The 24,643-nt window shown below is 42.0% G+C and overlaps 1 protein-coding gene across 1 annotated transcript; it reads left to right on the forward strand.

The window, feature by feature from the left end:
• Positions 1-610: 610 nt before the first annotated feature.
• pnn (pinin, desmosome associated protein) lies at positions 611-22,296 on the forward strand. The gene is made up of 9 exons (XM_068039263.1): positions 611-771; positions 3,295-3,366; positions 3,695-3,763; positions 8,157-8,229; positions 8,820-8,914; positions 9,933-10,008; positions 13,684-13,839; positions 13,921-14,059; positions 20,649-22,296. Exons 1-9 carry the CDS (start codon positions 659-661, stop codon positions 21,770-21,772), a joined length of 1,917 nt encoding a protein of 638 aa, XP_067895364.1. The 5' UTR covers positions 611-658; the 3' UTR covers positions 21,773-22,296.
• The last annotated feature ends 2,347 nt before the right edge of the window (positions 22,297-24,643 follow it).

A 24,643-nucleotide genomic window follows, 5' to 3' on the forward strand; every position in this document is an offset into this window, starting at 1 on the left:
TTTATATGGCTGGTCCAGTTAGTTTCTGATCAATGGTAAACCCTAGGATGTCTAGGGGAGATGGTTGGATCCTCTATTGGTGAAGACAGTCATTGCCTGGCACAAAGGTAACTTGCCACTAATCAGCCTAAGCCTGAATGTTGTCCAGGTCTTGCTGCATATGTACACTGCTTCAGTATCTGAAGAGTTGCTATTGGTACTGAACATGGTGAAATCATCAGCGAACAACCCCACTTTTGACCTTATGATGGAGGAAAGATAATTGATGAAGCAGCTGAAGATGGGCCTAGGACACTACCCTGAGGAACTCCTCCAATGATGGCCTGCGATGATTAACCTCCAACAACCATCTTCCTTTCTGCTCAATAAGCATCCAGCCAACAAAGTGTTTTCCCCCTGATTCCCATTGACTCCAGTTTTCCTAGGGTTCCTTGATGCTACAGTCCATCAAATGCTGCCTTGATATCATCTCATCCCCATTCCAATGCCTTTATTCGACAATCAACTGATTGGTCTTTATCTAAGAGTTGGATGCCGGTGAATGGTGCACTCCTTTGCCGATCATTGTGAGGTCAGGGGCGGCTGAGTCAGGTGACAGTGAGGGAGGCGGGGCCCGGCCTATTCCCAGAGTGCTGGGCGCACGGCGGCGAGGAGAAAGATGGCGGTGGCGGTGAGAAGTTTACAGGATCAACTGGAGAAAGCTAAGGAAAGTTTGAAGAATGTAGATGAGAACATTCGGAAGCTAACAGGCCGCGATCCGAACGACCTCAGGTGACCGCATTTCCGCGTACGGCACGTCGGGCTCGGCCACAGGAGTCTTCCCCACCCCCGGCCAGGCGGCGGCTTTTAGCTCCCGCTCGGCGGCCATACCCGGGCTAATCCCGCGGCTGCTCCTGGAGAAGTGTCCAAGCCGCGGGAAGGGAGGAGAGAGAGCCGGGCCCATCAGCCCTGGTGGGACCCCCGGTGGGATCGAGGACACCGCCGGTGGGATCCCGCTCTCATACACACAGACACATGTGACTGCGTCCCTCAAGGCTGTTTCGGGCCGTTTGGGCCTCCTGCAAACTGGCGCCCGAGCCGGTTTGGCTTCTGGAGAGGCTGTACGGTGCAACCGCCGGACTCGCCGATGATCGTCTCAGCAGTAGGGGGGCGTTCAATCCTTGTACTGTATTTGGTTGGTGGGTAGGCGAGAGGGGGGAGACTTCATTCAGTGACTTGTTCGTTCAATTTTATTTTAATTGCCGACAAAGCGGGTCCCTTTCATTCATTTACATCTGGGCAATCTCTTTCTATTTTTTCTTTATGTAATTAATAACAGACTCCGCGTTTCTGTTCCTCCTCCCCTCAACCCCATAGAATCAATTCCTGGGGAGAAAAAGCATTTCCGTAATTAAATGCTGTATTCGGAATTACTTGTCAAATTTTAGCACAATACTGTTTAAGCCAGGATCTTTTAGCAAATAAAGGTTGTTTAGTAAAACAAGGCTAAAGAGAAATTTGATCAGTAATTTGTTTTTTTTTACAGAAAATATCTAGTGATATTTCTAGTGTACACCAAGACAGCATTATTAAGTTAGCCCTCTTAGTTTTAGTAAATGCATTAATGTCATTTGGCTTTTTGTAGATGTATAGTTTTCAAAAAAATGTAAGATACTTGCAGAATGATAAAACATCAAATTACTTGTCATTGTAAAATTTAGAAAGGGAAAAAATTGCTGAATATAAAAATTATTACTTGTTCCCTCCCTGCCCCTCACCCCAAAACACACTAATAGTTTCAAATAAAAGCAAAATACTGTGGATGCTGGAAATCTGAAATAAAAACAAGAAATGCTGGAACCACTCAGCAGGTCTGGCAGCATCTGTGAAAAGAGAAGCAGAGTTAACGTTTCGAGTCAGTGACCCTTCATCGGAACTGTTGCTTGACTGGATATAGATTTTGAGGCTTAGTTCAAGATCAGCAATTTGCATTTAGGGTAAATGTTGCTTAATAAGTAGGCATGAGGTTAAAAAATTGGAAGGAGTAACGACAGGTGTCAAATGGGCCACAGGGTTGCACATCAGCTTCAGCCTGAGTGAGCAGCTAATTAAAATATCAATGGAGTGCAAGGAGATAGATACTCTGTAAAAAGTGACCAAGGTGACTTGCCAGTGTTCAGCTCAGAAGCCTTCTGGCTTGTCCATAATCTTAATAGGCAGATGGTCAGGCATCACAATGATGATCATGAAGACGGTGGTGGAGATGTAAAGTTGTGTTGGCATTCACATGAAAGCTGACCTCATCCTTTAGGATTATGTTGAGGCATCATAAATGAGAATTGTGCAGTAGTGAGGGAGAATCATATTGGAAGTGGAAGTGACCATGCAGGGGTGGGAGGGGATCCCATTGCATTCTTAGTCTCATAAAGGCAGTAGGAATGGAGGCAAGAAAGGAGGAGGTAATTGAGGTGAATTGTGAAGCCGTGATGGAGAAAGGTGAAATGGTCAACTGTGTTGAAGGCCTCAGAGGTGAAAGCCGGTGAATGTGCTGCATTTGGACATGCTGTTATTGATGACTTTGACCAGGTCAGGCTCCATTCTGAAGGAATTTAAAAATAGGTGATGAGTGTTAAGTGTAGAGCTGAATGGTGAGAGGAAATTTTATTCCAAGTATTGCCTTGTATACAGCGTTAGGACTGAGGTGGGAGGAGTGCACTGTTTATTCTAGTTCCACTTCTCCACGGATCACAACGTATATTTAAATTTTTTCCCACTTACACATACGGCCAATCGTAGACTCTATGTTTTTATCCCAGAATAAAACACACCAACCAGGTTTCTTCAATAGACAAAATTATCAGTTTATTATGAAACGAGTCTTAACCAGTAATGAAGTAAAGCATAAACACACAGATTGAAATATTAAAGTTCCCTTTTTAACCTTAGCCCCTCACACATACACTGGTTAACTGGAAAAATCAAAGGGATTGTTTAGACGCACTCTTAGAACAACAGTACCAGCCTTTTGAATTCAGTGCCCTTTTGGGGTGGAGTGCTGGTCAAGTTGACCTTTGTACTTTGGCAAATACAGCAAAGTGTGCATCACTTTTCTATTTTTACATCTTTGGTTTCTAATGGAAAGCAGGCTGGTGGATTCTCTAGCTGTACAATTTCCTACTGTGGATCATGGATCATAGACACTCGCAAGAAATTTCAAAGGACTTTTATGCTTCCAGAATATTTATTGTACTCAGCACCATACCGCACGATACCCTCGATTTATTGACTTGTTTTAGTGTTTGTTTTTGAATACAGGCCCGGCCAGGCTAGGCGGCTATCCATCGCAGGTCCTGGTGGAGGTAGGGGGCGTGGAATTGGATTACTTCGGTAAGAGTGAAGTTCTTTGTGTGTCCCTTTCTACCTTTATCAAAATTTGAGTTACCATTGGCAAGAAAATTTTTCCTACATTCCGCAACCAAATGTTAAAGGATGTACATTTAATTTGTGTGCAAATGTGCAGCTGATCTGGCAATTCAAGCTTTGGGTATGATTCTTGTAGATCTTCTTGGCGAACACTTTGAAGCTTTAGAACGTCATTTAATGTGTACTAGGAGACTTGAAAAATTTTGGTTTACCATGCATTTTTTTTAAAAGCAGAAAACTTAGAAAATGAAGGATAATTGCTTCAACTGACTTGATCGTTTTGTTTAATTAGGCGTGGACTCTCTGATAGCGGAGGAGGACCCCCAGCTAAACAGAGAGATTTGGATGGGGCAATCAGCAGGTATGAATGTAACAAGGCGTTTGCAAAATGGTATCTTTAGGTTAAAGTCTAATGTCACATTGAAAGAGTTTTTTCTGGCATACGAATGCTTAAAAAACGGAGTTCAAAATGACGACTTGTTACACTAACGTAGGAGTCTTTTTGGGGAGATATCGTGTCTTAATATTTGAGTGAATTTTCAGAGTAGCAGAGATGTGCAGATGAGCTGTAATGTAGCAAATTCAGACAAAGGGTCCTTTTTTGTTTTGTACAAATGTCTTGGCTTTGGTAAAAAAGAGTAACCTGAATTTTGAGTTGAATTTCCCACAGCAGTAATCCTTAGGGTATCTTTTACTGAACCAAAACATACACAAAAACAGATTAAATTGGGCAAATCTTTGGAGCCATTCTTCAGTTGCTCCTGAGACAATTGTATATGTTTTGTTTCACTGCTTTTAACAATGTGCTTTCCAGTTTGTATTGGTGTCTTCATAGCATCATAGAAGTTTATGACATAGAAGAAAGGCATCATGTCTGCGCCTGCCGAAAAATATCTGTCCAGCCTAATCCCACTTTCCAGTTCTTGGTCTGTACTTTGTAGGTTATGGCACCTCAAGTGCATATCCAAGTGCTTTTAAAATATGAGGGTTTCTGCCTCTACCGTCCTTTCAGGCTGTGAGTTCCAGACCCCTACCAGCTGCTGGGTGAAAAGGTTTCTCCTTAACTCTCACTAATCCTTCTACCAATTACTTAAATCTATGACCCCTCGATATTGACCTCTCTGCTAAGGAAAATCGAAAGTAAAAGGACTTTCATTTATTTAGAGCTTTTCACGACCACATGACATCCCAAAACGCTTTACAGCCAATGAAGTACTTTTGAAGTGTAGTCACTGTTGTAGTATAGGAAACGCGGCAGCCAACTTGTGCACAACAAACTCCCACAACAGCAATGTGATATTGACCAGGTTGTTTTTGTGATGTTGATTGAGACAAAAATATTGACAGGACACTGGGGATAACTCCCCTGCTGCTCGTCGAAATAGTGCATCGGTTCTTTTATGCCCACCTGAGAGGGAAACAGGTCCTCGGTTTAATGCCTTATCCAAAAGACCGCACCTCAGACAGTCCAGCACTCCCTCAGTACTGCACTGGAGTTTCAGCTTTGAATTTTGTGCTCAAGTCCTGGAGCAGGACTTGAACCCACAACCTTCTGGCTCAAGCAAGTGTGCTACCAAATGAGCCATGACGGGCACCTAGCTCTGTCCTATACATTCTATCTAGGCCCCTTATAATTTTATACACGATTAAAGAAAACGACTCCAGCCTGTCTGATCTTTCATCATAGCTAAAGTTCTCCAGTCCTCATTAAATCTCCTTTCTGCCCTCTAGTACGATCACATTCTTCCTCTAATTTGGTGACCGGAACTGTACACAGTACTCTAGCTGTGGCCTAAGTTTGACTGCATCCTCCCTGCTCTTGCATTCTATCCTGTATGCCACCTTAATCACCTTGTCCACCTGTCCTGTCTTCAAGGATCTGTAGACATGCACTCCAAGGTCCTGTACCTTACCATTCATTATGTATTCCCTTGCTTTGCTTGCCCTCCCCAATTATTGTCTGATATAATGGCTATTAAAGCCACTGTCTGTCTTTGAAGAAATGATCTTGGATCTTTGTGTAATTTTGAGCCATTTGGATACACTTCCTAATCTCTCTTTCCCGTGACCAATTTAGACTTACTAAACCCTCTTGTAGGAGTACCTCAGCTAAGCTCCCAATGAAGGTCTGTTTCTGACTTAATTTGTGTACAAAATACATATTCCAACAATTCATTTAATGGTTCAGAGCTTTTAGGCACGTAACAGGATTCTTATAAGCCCTCTTGCAAGATCCAGGACACAGCTGTGAGATGAATTTGTAACAAATGGCGCTGTTGCAGTTAAGGTGGGCCCTGACCTGCACTCAACTGTAGCTCTTGGAGCATAGTAAGCGCATTACTTTGCCAAACCCCCTTTTTTGACTACCTAGATTAAGTGGCTGGTGATGCACAGCATTAAATTTGAGCATCTGAACCATGAAAATTGGTGTCACATCACAGTCTGTCCTGCACCGGTCCTCTGAATACGCTGAAGGTGGATATTTTATTATATAAGCTGATCAGGAAACTGTTAGGCTTGGATTCCAGTTGCTAGAAGGCATTTCCTAGAGTCTGGATTGCTACTGAAACTCTGCACCTCTTGGAATATTCTGGAAACAATATCAATCTGATTCCATTGCAGCTATGCTCATTACTGTTCTATTAGTCTCTGTTTCAACTAAAAACTTAAATTTCCTATTTATGTATGTAGATTTTTACATGGTTTCCTTTAAATTTCATTGTATTCAACTTTTCTACCTCTTTTTAAAACAAATTCTCATGGGCATTGCCAGCATGGTCACATTTATTGTCTATCCCTTGTTGCCTTTGAACAATTGATTTACTAGGCACTTCAGAGGGCAGTTGAGACCCATTGGTATAGGACTGGGATTATATATAGGCCAGACTGGGTAAGGGTAGCCGATTTCTTTTCTAAAGGGCATGAGTGAACCAGTTGACTTTTTATAGCAAGTGACAGATTCATGGTCACTTTTACTGGTACTAGCCCTATTTTCAGATTTTTTTTTTTTAACTGCATTTAAATTCCTGATCTTCCATGGTGAGATAGAGCTTGCATTCTATGGATTATTAGTTCAGGCTCTGGATCTTGCAATATAGACGCTTTGCGACCTGATCCTATGTAACCAAAGCTTATTTTCCCTTCTGAGCAATCTAATCTATTTTCTTGCTTTACAGTTTGCCTGCCAAATTAGCCTAACGTTCGCCAAGCTGCAGTTAACTTCTCTGCTAGGATGTTGCCTCAGTTTTTCTCAAGTGTAGGCTGTCCTATCGGTACAACTTACTCTACCCAGAATTGTTCTCCCCCCAATCACCCATTTACCTCTGCAATGTGGCTGTTCTGTTACTAGTTAGCACGTGGCACTGGTAGTAGTCCCAAGACTACCTTTTTGAGGACCTATTTATTCTACTTCCTAATTCCTGAAATTCAGTGCAGGAACTGAAAATGAAGTAAAAGCAAAATAGTGCAGATGCTGGAAATCTGAAATAAAGACAAAGTGCTGGAAATATTCAGGTCTGGCAGCATCTGTGGAGAGAGAGACCGTTAACGTTTCAGCTCTGTGGCCTTGGAAGGTCATCGATCTGAAATGTTAACTCTGTTTCTCTCTCCACAGATGCTCCTGCCAGACCTGCTGAGTATTTCCAGCACTTTCTGTTTGAATAACTGAAACTGAATCCTGTTCTCCCTCCAATATCATTGGTTCCGATATGAAGCATGACGTAAGTCTCATCAATTTTCTCTTTCCAAGAACTTCTGTGTCTGTTATGTTCCTTACCCTGCCACCTGGAAGACGCACAGTTTATGGTTTCCAAAGTAACTGTACTCCTCAATATTGCACCTCCAATCATCAGTATTACACTTAACGCTGCTCTCTCTTTGCCCCACCCCATACCAGGTGCCCAGTTGCTCCACAGCACCATGGGATCTTTGTAATTTCTCCACTGTGAGTCACCATTCCTGTTAAATATTCAGCACTCTGCATGTTTATCAGGTAGCTTCGGATCCCTAGGAGTTTTCTGCAATAATTTCTACATTCCTTCTTGCTGGCCTCTGTACTCCTAAGTGCAATAACTCAGTTTGAGCAAGTGTATCTGGAAACCTCCTACTTGGACTTGTCCTACATTCATTGTTTCCAGAACAGTCGTACGCAAGTTCTGCATGACGGATTTCCTCCATGCTGCCGCAATAAATAGACTTAAATAACTGAAGTTAGTTTCAAGACAATAATGCTAAATTCCCTATTTTTACTCAGCAGGTTTCTCACTTGTACAGTCTACTGATTTCTCGGCAATGCAGTCAGTGCACAGTCTTGTGTCTGATCTTGCACATTCAGGCCCACCATGTCCATGTCAGATTTCTGCTCAGACCAAACTCATCCCTTTAACCAACATAGTAAGCTCTGGGTTTGTGCCTGTAGGTTCTACTAAGCATTTGCTGGAAATGTGGAAGCATTTGGCAGGAGCCAAACCTTTTCCTTCCATTTGTGGGAAAAGCAAAAAGAATTGCTTCTCACAACTGTGCACTCCCTGGTGATCAGATCAATCTTGGAAGAACTCTGGATGCTGGATATCTATAGTCTGACCATAGTAAATTGGGAGTTAAAGTAGAAAATCTTGCCCTCAAATTTAATGGGAATAAATACACACCTTTCAGGAGGAGTGATAATGTTTTAGCTGCACAGCAGTTAGGTACAGCAGTCAAGTGCCTGAATAGACTATATTTGAAAATCTGACTGGTGTTCTAATTTTTAAAAGGCTGGGAGATCGTCGGTCTAGGAGAGAGTCACGTCAAGACAGCGACGCAGAGGATGATGAAGACACAAAAAAGGTATTGAGTACTTGCAAAGTAAAATGTTACTCATTCCTGGTTCATTTGCTAAATGCACTGTCAATTATGAAACTGCAAACTCAGCCCAGGATCAGCCCAGATTTGCACTGAATTAGTTATTCACTGCGAAGATGGCAATCAGGGCACTGTGGTTGACCTTAGACTTTGGCTAGAGAGGTATATTTTGGACATCAGATGAGAACTAGATGAGGCTCAACTGGGATGCCTCCATAATTGAGTAGCCTGGTGTAAAGGCCTGCTCAGGTATAAAATTAAAACCCGACCTGACCCGAATATCACTAAAATGTAATAATGCATTTATTTATAAAACATGGAGCCAGTCCAGCCTGACCCCAGCCCGAATGCTGGACACAGAATATAGACCGACCCCACCCGAACCTGACACATGTAGTTGGGGTCGGGTAGCCAGGCTTTCGCCTGATGTCGCTTGAAGAATAAGCACTTGAATGAGGTACTGTCCAGTATCTCTCACTATGGGACTGTTCCAGTGTGTATTGGCATCTACTAGTAAAAGATAGCAACAAATTTGTGCTGAAGTGAAATGAACACTTCCACTGTCTTCTTTACAGCCAGCGTTGCAGTCTTCTGTCGTTGCTACCTCCAAAGAAAGGACACGCCGAGACCTTATTCAGGATCAAACAATGGATGAAAAGGGAAAAGAAAGGTATCTTCAACTTACAGACCAAATAGTGGTAGAAAATTAAACTATTTAGAACTTTTTATTGTTTTAAAAAAAAAAAAGGCTTTGAAAAATTACTAGATGATGCCTGGATTCAATTTTTGCTTTAATTGATAAGCGCATGTACAACTGGGAGAAATGATTATGCTGAAAGCTTAGACTTAAGTAATTTTTAGTATGATTAAGTTATTTGTTTACTAGTCAAGACTATGCAACAAAAGCTGTAGATCTAGTGTATAATCTGCTTTTTGCCTTAAATGCTTAAAAAAAATTGTATATAATAGTAACCATACACATTTACTTAACTATGGGAACCTAATTGGGCGGCACAGTGGCGCAGTGGTTAGCACCGCAGCCTCACAGCTCCAGGGACCCGGGTTCGATTCCGGGTACTGCCTGTGTGGAGTTTGCAAGTTCTCCCTGTGTCTGCGTGGGTTTTCTCCGGGTGCTCCGGTTTCCTCCCACAAGCCAAAAGACTTGCAGGTTGATAGGTAAATTGGCCATTATAAATTGTCACTAGTATAGGTAGGTGGTAGGGAAATATAGGGACAGGTGGGGATGTTTGGTAGGAATATGGGATTAGTGTAGGATTAGTATAAATGGGTGGTTGATGTTCGGCACAGACTCGGTGGGCCGAAGGGCCTGTTTCAGTGCTGTATCTCTAATCTAATCTAATCTAATTCATAATGGGAGACAGTCTTGAGGCTCAAACTTGTATCTTCCCTCATTCATGAGTCAAATGTTAAATTGTGTGAACTATTGAGTTGCCAATACATTTTGTTTCCTAAGAATAGCTATTTACTGTTAACCCCAAAAATGTTATTAATCAGATGTACTGTTGCTAAAGAGCCTTTTAATGCCAACGACTCTGTAACCCTTCCGATAAGTTGTAACTTCAGCATCCTTGATCAGTTTATTTTGCAGTATTCTGTTGACAAACAAGTTGATGGCCCAATCCCAAGGCAACTAGTTACAACGTATCTAATTGTGTTTTACTTAATAGGAATCGGCGGATGTTTGGCCTGTTGATGGGTACTCTGCAGAAATTCAAACAGGAATCGAATGTTGCAACTGAGAGGGTATTTCCCCCTTTTTTTTTCTCTTCAGTGTTCAGATCTTGCATCAAGAGTTTGAGACCTGATTAGTGCAGTGTAATAATGGTGTCTGTAAAGAATTCGCATTTGTGAGTAGCATAGATGCCATTATGAATTCTATTCTAACACGCGCGTGCGTGCACACAGTACTTCCAACTTTTATATACTGGCAAACTAGAAAGTGTCACCTGCAACCTGTTCCAGTGCCATGGATCATTCTTTCCTCCTCTCTCCAGGGAAACAAGAAAGTAGGCTGTGGTGCTCTGTGCACATATTCTATTAGCTGTGAGTTGCTGAGGATCGGGGTGACCTTTGCTTACCATAAACTATATGTCTGGCCAGTTCATGGTGGCATAGTGTATTTGTTTAAATGCAAAATCAATGTAGAGCATCTGTTTTCATGCTCATCTTTTTTTTTTAAAGTAAAAAAAAACTGAAGCTGAACAGCAATTTTACCTAAGGTACAAAGTGTAGCATTGAAAGGGAGGAGGTTTTAGCGGGCTTAAAAGTGGATAAATCCTCAGGCCCAGGTGAGATGTATCCCAGGCTGTTATGTGAGGCAAGGGAGGAGATAGGGGCTCTGACGCAAATTTTCAAATCCTCTCTGGCCACAGGAGAGGTGCCAGAGGACTGGAGGACTGCGAATGTGGTACCGTTATTCAAGAAGGGTAGCAGGGATAAACCAGGTAATTACTGGCCGGTGAATCTAATATCAGTGGTAGGGAAACTATTGGAAAAAGTTCTGAGCAACAGGATTAATCTGCACTTGAGAGGCAGGGGTTAATCAAGGACAAAGCATGGCTTTCAGGGGGAGATCATGTTTAACAAACTTGATTGAATTTTTCAAGGAGGTGACGAGGTGTGTAGATAAGGGTAAAGCAGTTGATGTAGTCTACATAGACTTCAGTAAGGCTTTTGATAAGGTCCCACATGGGAGATTAGTTAAGAAGGTAAGAGCCCATGAGATCCAGGGCAATTTGGCAAATTGGATCCAAAATTTGCTTAGTGGCAGGAGGCAGAGGGTGATGGTCGAGGGTTGTTTTTGCAACTGGAAGCCTTTGACCAGTGGTGTACTGCAGGGATTGGTGCTGGGACCCTTGCTGTTTGTAGTGTACATCAATGATTTAAACATGAGTATAGGAAGTTTGATCAGTAAGTTTGCAGATGACACCAAAATTGGTTTCGTAAACAGTGAGGAAGAAAGCCTTAGATTACAGGATGATCTAAATAGGCTGGTAAAATGGATGAAGCAGTGGCAAATGGAATTTAATCCTGAAAAGTGAGATGATGCATTTCAGGAGGACTAACAAGGCAAGGGAATATACAATGGATGGTAGGACCACAGGAAGTACAGAGGGGCCTTGGTGTACTTGTCCATAGATCACTGAAGGCAGCAGCAGGTGGATAAGGTGGTTCGGAAGGCATGTGGGATACTTGCCTTTATTAGCAGAGGCATAGACTATAAGAGCAGGGAGGTTATGATGGAGCTGTATAAACATTAGTTAGGCCACAGCTGGAGTACTGTATACAATTCTGGTCGCCACTTTATAGGAAGGATGTGATTGCACTGGAGAGGGTGCAGAGGAGATTCACCAGAATGTTGCCTGGGCTGGAGCATGTCAGCTATGAAGAGAGACCGGATAGGCTAGGGTTGTTTTCCTTGGAGCAGAGAAGGCTGAGAGGGGACCTGATTGAGGTATACAAAATTATGAGTGGCATAGATAGGAAGAAACTTTTTCCCTTAGGGGTGTCAATAACCAGGGGGCATAGATTTAAGGTAAGGGGCAGGTGACTTAGAGGGGATTTGAGGGAAAAAAATTTCACCCAGATGGTGGTTGGAATCTGGAACACACTGCCTGAAGGGGTGGTAGAGGCAGGAACCCTCACAACATTTAAGAAGTATTTAGATGAGCACTTGAAACGCCATAGCATACAAGGCTACGGGCCAAGTGCTGGAAAATGGGATTAGAATAGATAGGTGCTTGATGGCCGGCATGGACACAATGGGCCGAAGGGCCTGTTTCTGTGCTGTATAACTCTGACTCTATGTAGTAGGCTCAATGGGCCGAATGACCTACTTCTGCTCCTAATTCGTATGGTCATATGTAGTGTAGACAGTGGAGTTTAACTGTCCCTGAGAGTGGCTTTAAAATTAGGCTGCGTTTGCTGACAATGCAACCATTAGGTGACGCTGCAGTGGCACATGCGTAAATGCAACCTGTGCCACTAAAACGTCAGTCTGCAACATCAGGCAGCTGTCAGGACTAAAGATGGTGCTGCTCAAATAAGCTCACTAAGACAACCTAAACACACGGCAGGACACAATGGTCGGAGGGAGGGGGGGGTGGCGGGGAGGAGGAGAGCGCACCCGCCACCACCAAGCGCTCTCCCCACTTCACCCACCCCCGCTCTCTGCTCACGTTACGCGATGATGTCATCTGCGCATGCGCCAATCGGTCCTGGCAATGCGGAACACTGCGCATGCGCAGAGAATAGGAGCATGTGCGCAGATTGGTGCAGTCTGATGATGTCAGCTGCTGGCTGCGTTGTCAGTAATCACTTTGTTAAAATTATGCCATGTGAGTAGTTATTTGGACTTTGTCATGCAGACCGGAAGTGCTCCCCCACAGGGAGAGACCTAGGGGGAGATAGATTCAAAGTCTGAACACTCTTGCAAAATGTTCTCATTTGCCATAACAGCCAACCTAATGGCTTATATTTTGATTGCATCGCTCAGTGATGGATTTCAACCCACATCCCAAGAAAGGACCATGTGCTAACTCACTGTTGCCCAGTCCCCCAGATTCATTAATAAAAGATGTCTTTGATTTGTCAGGAAATGTGCTCATACTTTAACTGGTGTTTCTCAACCATTCAAACAAACCTAAATATTTGATAGTGTGCTGAATAAATGTCATGCCAGAATTATTCCTTTGTCCAGTGGTAACCCTTGGATTCACTTTAAGCACCTCAATTAGTGTGTTGTTTCTTAGTTTGCAGCTCGTTGTCCAAGACGACATGTAAGTTCACTTAAAATTATTCTGTATGACTATATAATCCATAACTTCATTCATTGATTATCTCCACAGATTTTGCGCAATTCCTCTGGAATCATACTGATTCAAGCTTTTTGTATCGTTCGACAGTGTAGGAATTCTGTATTTTAAATTCAGATGGAGCTGTGCACAATCACACTGCTGAACCAAAAGGCTTTTTCAGACAATGTTGCCTGGCTGCAAAATATATAAATACAATGATAGTGTGTTAAAGTTATTGACGCACTTAGGGAGTGATGCAGCTGAAAGGTGTGTGGCCGCCTCTAGTTGAGCCCTTTCAGTAATGTCTTTTAGCAATGACATGAAGATTATCCGTTAAAATAGTATGTACAATGCAGTCAAATTTAATGACTTTATCATTTCTATTTCTAATTTGAGATATGTTGAGACCTGTTAAATACTACAGTGTTTTTTTTCTATGCTGGCAGTAAGACTGCATTGAGGGAGAAAGCCGGTGATGAACTCCTGATACTAATCTGGATGGCGAAGTGCCTGTGGCATAAGATGATATATTCTGGATTGAATTTTTTTTTTAAGCTTTTGGTGTGACTGGAGAACAGAGCATGAGAATCTGTCATTTTTGATATTTTTTTCCATCTTGCAGCAAAAAAGACGTCAGGAAATAGAACAGAAGCTTGAAGTGCAAGCTGAAGAAGAACGTAAACAAGTAGAAAATGAGAGGAGAGAATTATTTGAGGAACGTCGTGCGAAACAAACTGAACTAAGACTTCTCGAACAAAAAGTGGAACTGGCCCAGTTGGTAGGAATTTATTTTGCCTGAATAAGAAGTTATGAATTTTGTAGTAGCTTGATCTTTAATGTTTCTTCCTTTCTCAAACAGCAAGATGTATGGAATGAACATAATTTAAAAATAATCAAATACATCAGAACCAAGACAAAACCTCACCTATTCTATATACCTGGCAAACATTGTCCAGCTACTCAAAAGCTTTTGGATGAATCCCAAAGGAAGATGAATGGTAAGTGTTTTTATTGGAGAATTACAAGATAATGGATGTCATGTTTCAGGCCTTTGAGATTAAATTACATAATCTCAGATGTGTAGCTTGGTAGATGGAAAGTTAAACTGAGCACCAGCAGTCATTTTCCCAGTAATTCATTGGAATGACCTCTGCTTCATTTGTAGGAATGTGATTTGCAGAGTGGATCAAATTGTAGCTATTCTAAAGAAAGGTCAGCAAGTGGAGGATTTATATTACTGGGTGTTTAAAACTTAAGATATCAAGGCCAAGTGCGACCAAAGTACAGGCATCCCTTTGAAAGTGTGTTAATGCAGGAGATGGTGTATGATTTCAACACTGCTTGGCTGGGGAGGACGATTAAAATGTAGGGTAATGTATTTGGAGTTTAGAAGTAGAGAGGATAACTAGCCGTTCATTAATAATTGGAGAACGTTTGCGTGTTGAAGGGGAGGAGAGTGTTTTTTGGTGGCTAGAGATGAGAGAGGGATTGTCTATCAAGGTGAAATGTCTTTTATCCTGTCCAGTAGTGTGCTGCTATAGCTTTCCTAGATATTGGAGCAGTATTCAGTATAGACAGATATGGGCTTTGTAAGGTTATGTTACTGAGGGGGAAAATGTTTGCATTAAAGACAAAATCAAACTTGGGAATGGCATGACTAAAGGACAATGTGCAAGAGCACCATTTGAGGATCTTTATCTTGTGCTTCAGGAACCTGAACTTGAATTCTTGATACAAAACCAATTATTGCACCATCAAGTACCAGCAAAACCAATGAAATTGATTTTTTTTTTAGTTGTATTGTTGGTTTTATAATTAGAAACTGTGTACTGTTAGTGGGAACAACTCCTTGAAGTGATGTGGCCCTTTTGAATAAGCATGCGATTGAATGTGAGGCAGACATAGAGGCTGCCAAGAGAAATGGACAGGTTCAGTAAGTGGGCAACAAGGTGGCAGATGAAGTATAATGTGTGAAAGTATGAGGTTATTCACTTTTGGTAGTAAGAATAGAAAAGCGGGATATTTTTTAAATGTTGATGTTCAGGGAGTCTTGCGTGTACTCTTACAATGAGCACAAAGTAGCATGTGGGTATAGCAAGCAAATTAGGAAGGCCAGTGGCATGTAGGCCTGTGTTGCAGGGGGATTGGATTCCAAGTATAAAAAAGTCTTGTTGCAATTGTAGAGTTTTGGTAAGCCCACACCTGGAGTACTTTGTGCAGTTTTGGTCTCCATATCCAAGGAAGACTTGCCTTGGAGGCTGTAAAGCAAAGGTTCGCTAGATTGGTTCCTGGGATGAGGGGTTAGTCCTATAATAGCCTGAGTAAATAAATTAGGCCTATACTGTCTGGAGTTTAGAAGATCTCATTGAAAATTATAAAATTCTGAAGGGGCTTGGCAAGGTAGACAGAGAAGTTGTTTCCCCTGGCTCAGGAATCTAGTACACCGGCGCACAGTCTCAGGATAAGGGGCCAATCATTTAGGACTGAAGAGAAATTTCTTCACTGAGGATTGTGAATCTTTGGAATTCTGTATCCCAGAGGGTTGGGGATGCTCCATTGTTGCGTATATTTAAGGCTGAGATACAGACTTTTGGGGTCACGGTGATCGTGTTGAATGTTGGAGCAGGCTCGAGGAGGCTGAGTGGTTTAGCCTCCTATTACGTTCTTCTGAATCTGCTACTTTAAAAGTTGGTGCAGCTTTTAAGCACCAGGTTAAGAAAACTCTTAAAGATTCTGGCAGTTGTGACTTTTTACAAAGAAATTGGGTCAACTTTGTTCTGGCGTTCTTTGAGGTTTTAGCAATAATGACTAAGAGATTGATAAAGAATTGCAGAGCTAAGTTGCCATTCATGATCAGCCAATGTTTGAATATTTGTCATACTTTTAAGCCGTTTGCCACCAATAATACCCAATACTCCCTGTTTAATATTTTGCTTAAGACTGAAATGGACCAAATGAAAGGATGTTATTCATTGTTCTTTAACTCTGATTTTTTAGAGGCATAGAGACAGCACCGAAACAGGCCCTTCGGCCCACAGAGTCTGCACCTCCCATCAACCACCCATTTATACTAATCCTACATTAATCCCATTTTCCCTCTCTCATGCCCACCTTCCCCCAATTGTCCTACCACCTACCTACACTAGGTGCAATTTTTTTTTACAATGGCCAATTTACCTATCAACCCGCAAGTCTTTGGCATGTGGGAGGAAACCGGAGCACCCGGAGGAAACCCACGCAGTCACAGGGAGAACTTGCAAACTCCACATAGGCCGTATCCAGAACCGAACCCGGGTCGCTGGAGCTGTGAGGCTGCAGTGCTAACCACTGTGCCGCCATTTGAAAGAGGGTACAAATGATGCAAGAGGCTTATTGTCCCTGATGTATTCCAATAGCTTTAAATTGAAGTGACTCCATTTTAGTTGCTGAATGTACATACAAAAAAGGCTGCCTTTGCTGACAATGCAACCACTAGGTGGCACGGTACGGGCACATGCACAAATACAGCCTTATCGACTGACACGTCACTGTCTGCAACATCTCAGGCAGCTGCCAGTAATAAAGATGGCGCTTCATCCCACACCCAACAGTACCTTGCTCCCTCCTACCATCTCCACTTCTCTTCGCCGCTCCCTCCCGCGCGCACCTGCTCGCTCCCCGCCTCCTCCCCTCAGCCAGTCACTCCCTGCGCTGACCTGTCACCCCTTGACCGCTCGCTGCCCAGAGAAGCAGCAGGGTCGGGGCGGGGAGGTAGCAGGAGCGGCGAGGCGGGGAGCAAGCGGCAAGTAGTCAGGAGCGGAAAATTGAAAGCAGCGGGAGGGAGCAGGATACTGTTGGGAATGGAGGCAGAGATCACAGCTATTGGGGGTGACGACGTCATTGTATGGTGACGGTGCGCGCATTCATACTAGCAAGCTGGCAAATATTCACACATACTGATGACGTCTGCAATCGCTCTGCACATGCTCTGCATTGTCAGGAGTCACTCCACACAAAAAATATGGAAAATGATTGCCACACCCATCCAACCCATCCCATTCCTATACTGTGCAATGAAATACACAGTATACCTGTTTCTGAACCACGTAATTTTGAGGCAAGTAAAGGGATGGCGGGGGTTGGGTACTGCTGCCAAGTTTCGGAAAAGATTTGGGATATTTCTCCCCCCACCCCCCCCCAAACATTCTTAGGAAATCAAGCAAAGCTCTATTTAAACCATCCCATTACTTATCCCAGCTAACTAGCAACTTGCCTTCCATAAATGAAAATGTCCTAATTCTCTTTTAAAGGACTGAAGCATGTTCTTTTGATGGTAAGTTCCAGAGGGTTACAACCTTCTGTGAAAAGATATATTTGCGGGCATCTAGTCAGTCTTTCTGAACTATTGAATCGTGAAGTGGAGGATCTTTAAGCACAAAATATATAGATATAATCTAGGCAATGTTTAGGGCACAGTGTAGAAATCAAAATATAGAAGGAACATTAAAGCCAAAATATACAATGCAGATTTACGCAATTCATTCCAGGGATGAGAAACTTACCGATTTAAGGCAGGACTTGCTGTATTGATTTCAACCAGAGCAGAGAAGGCCAAGAGGAAATTTGATTGTCTTTCTGAAATTATAAAAGGTTTGCTGGTGAACAAGAAACATTATTTTGCCTGAATTAGTGACGAGGGGTTACCAACTTGAAATTGTCAGTGAGGATGGAGTTTAGATAGAAAAAAGCTTGCATTCATTAAGCACCTTTCATGGCCTTTTGAAGTGTAGTCACTGTTGTAATGTAGCAGCTAATTTAAGCATTTCAAGATCCCAAACAGCAATGAGATAAATAACAATTTATAATGGTGGCATTTAAGGGATAAATGTTGGCCAGATCACTGGAAGAACTCTCCTCTTTGAAAAGTACCATAGAATCGCAGAACCTGAGAGGGCAAGCAGGACTTCAGTTAAATGGCTCATTTGAATGATGGCATCTTTAATTGTGTAACATTTGCTTACAATTACATTTGAAGAGTAGGCCTAGATTGTATTCCAGGTTTCTGGAGTGGCACTTTATCCCACAACCTGATTGCTTACAAGCAAGAGTGATCACTGAGCCCAAGATTTTAAAAAATTCTCAAGACTTGTTAGGGCATGGGATGTCTTGTCATAGGTCTTGGTTTAAGGTACAGGCTTTGGGCTTGAGTTTTGATTGCTCAAGCAGAGAGTGGCCCACACACTATATACTGAACCTCAACACTCTAAATTTCAGTGGTTCTGTTGGAGAGCTTTCTTTCTGGAACTGTTTACTTTTAAACACTTTATAATGGAAGATTTTCTAAGCACTTCAAGTTATTTTTGATCTGTTTTAGGTAATCCTTGTTGAAATAACTTGTTTTGAAGCGCACACTGTTTTACGGTTTATTTCCATATGCATTCTTTTTAGTTCTGAATGTGAATTGATTTATTTTCTAACAGAACTAGAATGCATTTCTTCTCCAAGTGTGGTAATCTGATGGTTGTGATTTTTTTTTTTTGTTCGAGATGTGGGTGGCATGTACACGGCAAAGTTTTTGTACATCTTTGCTTTTAAAGCCAACCACATAATGTCAAACTGGACTTGCATATATGGCAGGCCTGATGCATTTAACCCTATAGGTGCTGTTCCTAGATGACATTCGGGAACCAATTTAGTATTTCTGGCAACAGGCATGGTCATTTTTTCTGGTGCCAGTGCACAAAATTATTTCATTGATTTCAGTTTCACAAGTTGCCATAGAATTTGAACTCTCAACCTCTAGGTTGCTGCTCCAATGCGGTTTCTGCTCGGTTAGCAGAACCTATAATTGTGCAGTAACTTGCTAAAATGTGACTGAAATAAAATCATTGCTCCTTTTCTTTTAAGAAAAAAGCAACATCGGTCAAGCTTTAAAATTTGCTTACTAGGAGCACTGTGGTTCTGTACTTAACACCCATGTTGATAGAACTTACTTTTGTTGCCCTTGTGACAACCTATTTCCAAGTCCACTAAGTTTTTTAAGATTTCATTTCGTGCTGTTTGGGACATTTCATAATCATATCCATCTCATTACAAAACAAACTAGTCTGCAGGGACTGTATTATAGGGAGTGTAGTGATTTTAATCTTTCAATCAGAATCAACTGTGCCCAATATGTTCGGTATGTTGAGTCCAATCAGTTTAAGATGGGATGTAGCACACTAGTTAAACAGCAAAAACATATGACTCTGAAAAGTAGTGAGTACAGGTCCAGATTGGGCAGGACGGCTGCCAGGCGTGAACAGCTCTTTCTTTCTTCGTCCATTTCTCTTGGTGCCCCAAGTCGTCTCAACTTCAAGAACCACTCAGGAGTGTTAAACCAGAGTTTTCCTTGAGAGTTCTCCACTGCCACTGCCTCTCCCAAAGTCTTATTTTATATCCTTTTTTAGAGGTGGAACCTGAATGGGTTATTAACTAGGTTTTTCACCCTGCAAGCATTTACCTTATTTTGAAATACCCTCTAAAATGTTACGTTCTTTGTCTAAACCTTGGGTTGAAAAGTCCACCTTTAATGTCATTCACCTCCCATTAGCTTCTTGAGCCTTCGCAAGTACCTTCAATCCTTGATCATCACTCTTGCCTCATCCTTTCCTTATTGCATATCAAGCTATTCTCCCTGCCTAGTTCCATAGGAACTTAGGAAATAAAAGCAGGAGTGGGCCATTCGGCCCCTCGAGCCTGCTGCACCATTCAACTAGATCATGGCTGATCTACCTCAGTACCATTTTCCTGCACTATCCCCATATCCCTTCATATCTTTAATATCTAGAAATCCATTGATCTCTGCCTTGACTGAGCCCCCACAGCCCTCCCGGGTAGGGAATTCCACAGATTCCTCCTCCTCTTTCTCTAGTGCTGTTTTTATTTAAATTGCTTAATTGATTCCACTCGATAGTCTGAATTTTCTTTTGAGCAGTTATTTCAGATTGACAAACGACAAATGAAGTACCAGGCATTCTCTTGGTACCCCGGTAAACATTCTCTCCACCTACCCAAATAAACCACAGTAACTGGTTATTCATCTCTGGCAGTTCTTGGGATCTTGCTGTGTACAGAATGGGTGCAGTCTTTGTTCATTGCACTTCAAAATAAATATACATAAAGGGCTTTGGGTTTCTTGTCAGTGGTGTGCCATGCAAGTTCCTGCTCTCTTTTTTTTTTTTTTTTCCCTCCCCCTCCCCACACAAAAATTCCACTGAGACCTCTGCTCATGTTTCTAGCTTCAGCTTTGTTTTTCCTTCCCTGTGAGCATTTGCCATTTTTGGTCTGTTTTCTTCAGCTAAGTAATTCCTATGGAGATCTCAATGCTGAGGAATCAGAGGACTCAAAGTGGCTGATCTCTATAGGGAGTACATCTTGTGATAAAAGCTAGGAATAGTTCCCTGTGTTGTGGATCGGTTTATTTAAAAAAAAAAATTACTGTGCTCTTTTCTCCTTTCATTTGTGCCTCACTGAGATCATTACAATGTATTTTGTTTCTGATAAGGTACTGTATCATATTTCAGGATGTACAACTTTGTATACAAGTTTTTATTTTTGAATCTTCAGGTATTTTTGAACACAGGCGCCTGGAGTTTGCAGATCAGATTAACAGAATGGAAGTTAGACCTAGACGTCAGTCACTGAAGGAAAAAGAACAGCGAGAGTTGCAGAATGAAGAGCAACAGAACGAGGAACAGGAGGGTAAGGTGGCTCACCGTGAGGAGATGGAGGAATTGGGTAACCAGAACAATGATGTAGAAATGGAGGCAGCAGAAGAGGAAGTGGAAGTAGGTGTAGTTAAGAGTGATGCAGGGGAGCAGCAAGAGAAACAGCAGGACGAGGAGGCTGAGGAAGAGGAGGAGGTAGAGGAAGGGGAAAGCAACAGCCAGCCAGAGAGTATGCCAGTTGATAAGGAAGCTAGCCAAAATATAGAAAATGATCAGGATATGGTGGAGGAAGTAGATGAGCGTAGGGAGGAGAGAGTAGAAGAGGTTTGTAAAGAACCTGAGCCTGACCCTGAACCTGAGCTGGATCCAGAACCTGAACCTGAGCCAGTACCTGAGCTCAAGCACAAACCAGAATCCGAGCCCAGGCCTGAACCTGAGCTTGAATGTTCGGTTGGGCATGAGCCAGAACGAGAAAGTGTTCTCAGCACTCAGCCTGTGGATTTACAAGTGGAACCAGTCAGGTTATCACCGAGGAAAAGCACAAGCAGGAGTAAGAGTAGCAGCAGGAGTAAAAGCAGAGGTCGTGAGAAGACGAAGAGTAAAAGTAGGAGTCGGAGCAGCAGTAGCACTAGCTCTAGTAGTAGTTCAAGCACCAGCAGCAGTGGTAGTAGCTCAAGTAGTAGTAGCAGCAGTAGAAGCAGCTCCAGTACGAGCAGTAGTAGTGGCAGTAGCAGCAGAGACAGCAGTACAAGCAGCAGCAGCAGTAGTGAGAGTCGAAGCCGGAGTCGGGGTCACAGCAGGGATAGAAAGCATAGGAGGAGCTCAGATCGAAAACGTAGAGTTATTTCTAACGCAGACAAGGACCGTAAGTCATCAAAAACCAGTAGCAAAGATTTAAAAGGATCAAGGGAAAAAGGGTCCCGGTCAGATAGGAAGAGATCTATATCAGAAAGTCGTTCAGGGAAAAGGTCTTCACGGACTGAAAGAGATCATAAATTGGACAGGAAAGACAAAAAACACTAATTCACAGAAGACTGAAAAAAATGACTTTAGGAAGGCTATGTACAGCTTAATATGTACGACATAGCTGATAGACGGAGGGATGTTTTCTTTCAGCTCGAGGATAAAGCCGCCTTAAGTCTTGCTCGCTGTATAGTACTTTTATTTGAAAACCATGAGACTTAAAATTGCCATTAGTCCCTGTACTTTTACAATGTTTTGTATGCACATGTTTCTCCGATTACAATTAAAGTGTATTTCTCAAGATGGCGTTGGATGGAAAATATTGTACTAAGCTTATTAGAAGGATTAGCCTTCCTCCCTTTTCAGTGTTTTTAAATCTGTTGTATTCGACCAATGATGATGTCGCTTCTGTACAGTTGCAATTCCAGGGGACAAAATGTCATCTGAGCATTGTTAATTCTTAGTGTAAAGATGGTTGTCATTGAATATGTACTATACAGTTCCTTTATGTAGAATTAAATGTAAATTTTTAAAAAGGTTAAAAACTGCTTGTCTTTCTATTAAAATGCTTTACATATCACAGATTATGTAGAAAACAGTCCTTGATTTATAAAACAAAAGCTCATTCATAAAGCAACAAACTTACAGTATAAATAGTTTGCAAGATTTAAATAGCACAATTTCAGTGGTTGAGTGGGTAATTGCATACAGACCAGGAAGATCCTAGATTTGGTCTGGTCTCTGCTGATTTGGCTAATCTTGGCTGGTATAGTAATAACCTCAGTGTCCCAGGAATGGAGAGGGGAAGAATTGGTTTTGCTCTCCTGATCACCCCTCTAAGTGTTTGCGTGTACACGTCTTTCGGATACAACTGTGTCAGCTTTGTTGACCCTGTGATCAGATAGTATGTTGACATTCTTTTTCAGATTGCAGAGGTGAAACTACCCAACATGACTTGGTGCCTTCAGCAGAGATGGGAGCTGGATGGCTTAGGAAAACTCATTGCATATTCTGTTCGGAGCTTTATGGCTTTTGTTTGTGAATGCTTTACCTTCATGTCACAGTGCAGCGTTGACCATGTGATTAATCCTGCAAGGGTGTCTTTAATTACTAGAAGATTGAAACTTGTGTTAATGGGTCACGCTTAACTGTCCAAAATAAAATGTGCTGAGGGAAACTGAAATCACTTCTCATCAAGTGATTTTTACAATAATAGGTTAAACCCTGTAATTATGCATTTTGGTAAGTGAGACAGGCAAACTCTGGGAAATGAAAACCATTTCCTGCTACAAGGATGGAAATAGAGAGCATTTGTCCAGCACAGAAATGGCAAGGACAGCCGCTAGTTGATTCCTTGCTGGTATGAGGTGAGTAGCATGATGGAATTGTTATTGGGTCACCAGGAGCCAGCTGCAGTGGATGATGATGGGATCCCCACAGGGCAGAGTGAAGCTGAAAGCCAATTATCCTGGAGAAGACTCCATCGGTACAGGTGCAAGGTATGGCTGAAGGCTAAGAATTCTTATTGGTTTCACGAGCCTCTTTTTTTCGAAAAAAAGACATGGCAGTGGCCTACAGCAGTGGTTACCTCACGAAGTTTTGTGTATAGCTTCACCTAAAATATTTTAATAAAGTTCTGACATGAATATAAAGGCCATATAAACTTAGCTTAATAAAATGACTTCAATATGCCATTCCACCGCTTGAAAATATCTGCAATTTTCACGTTTTTTTCCTCCTACATCTTGTTCTTGGTGAAATGGTGTACATCATTAGGGCGGCGCAGTGGTTAGCACTGCAGCCTCACCGCTCCAGCGACCCAGGTTCAGTTCTGTGCGGAGTTTGCAAGTTCTCCCTGTGGCCACGTGGGTTTCCGCCGGGTGCTCTGGTTTCCTCCCGCAGCCAAAGACTTGCAGGTTGATGGGTAAATTGGCCATTGTAAATTGCCCCTAGTGTAGGTAGGTCATGGGAGAATGGTGGGGATGTGGTAGGGAATATGGGGTTAATGTAGGATTAGTATAAATGTGGGTGGTTGTTGGTCGGCACAGGCTCGGTGGGCCGAAGGGCCTGTTTCAGTGCTGTATCTCCAAATAAAATAAATCAGGCATTATTCAATCAATTAAATACCTGATTCATAACAAAAAGGAAGCAAAACTTTTTAAATGTGAAAAACCAAGCTGGAAATGAATGAAAATAGATGTTTCAATTGTCTATACATTAGGACCTTGCCTCATCACAGTAGACCAGACCAGGGCACCTTCAATAAATCAAATATGTCGGAATGTGGTTCTGTTCTTTTTAAAATTTGCAGTTGAATCAATTGAACAGATTTTAAAATTCAGAAATCTGTAATGTATTAATAGAATTTCAAAACTACTGGTGATACTGTCTGATTTAATGCAGCAGCATCCTGGTTGGTGTATTTTATTCTGGGATTTAAAAAAAGAATATATGATTGGCTGTATCGGTAACTGGTGTTACCACCGAGGTGGGAGGAGTGCACTGTTTATTCTAGTCCCACTTCTCCACAGGTCACAACATATTTTAAATTTTCCCACTTACTGATGGTCAATCATATAATTTTTCCCAGAATAGGACACTAATCAGGTTTTTTTTAATGAACAACAAAATTATCAGTTTATTAAAAAAAAATTTAATTAGTGATGAAGTAAAGCATAAACACATTTACTTTTTAAAGTTCCCTTTTTATCACAGTCTCTTCACAAACACATATACACCATTTAACTGGGGGAAAGGATTTTCATGAATTCCAAGCTCTTACAGGCACACAAAAAAAACATTTGGGCAGATTACTTCATTTTTGAAGAAAACAGCAGATAAGATATGTTCCAAAACTGGCATACAGTCTAACTCCTGAGTACATGTAGACAGGTCACAGATCTTTTAGAACAGTTCATGTGGCGTTGAAAA

This window comes from Heterodontus francisci, chromosome 9 (assembly GCF_036365525.1).
Source record: "Heterodontus francisci isolate sHetFra1 chromosome 9, sHetFra1.hap1, whole genome shotgun sequence".
Taxonomy (NCBI): domain Eukaryota; kingdom Metazoa; phylum Chordata; class Chondrichthyes; order Heterodontiformes; family Heterodontidae; genus Heterodontus; species Heterodontus francisci.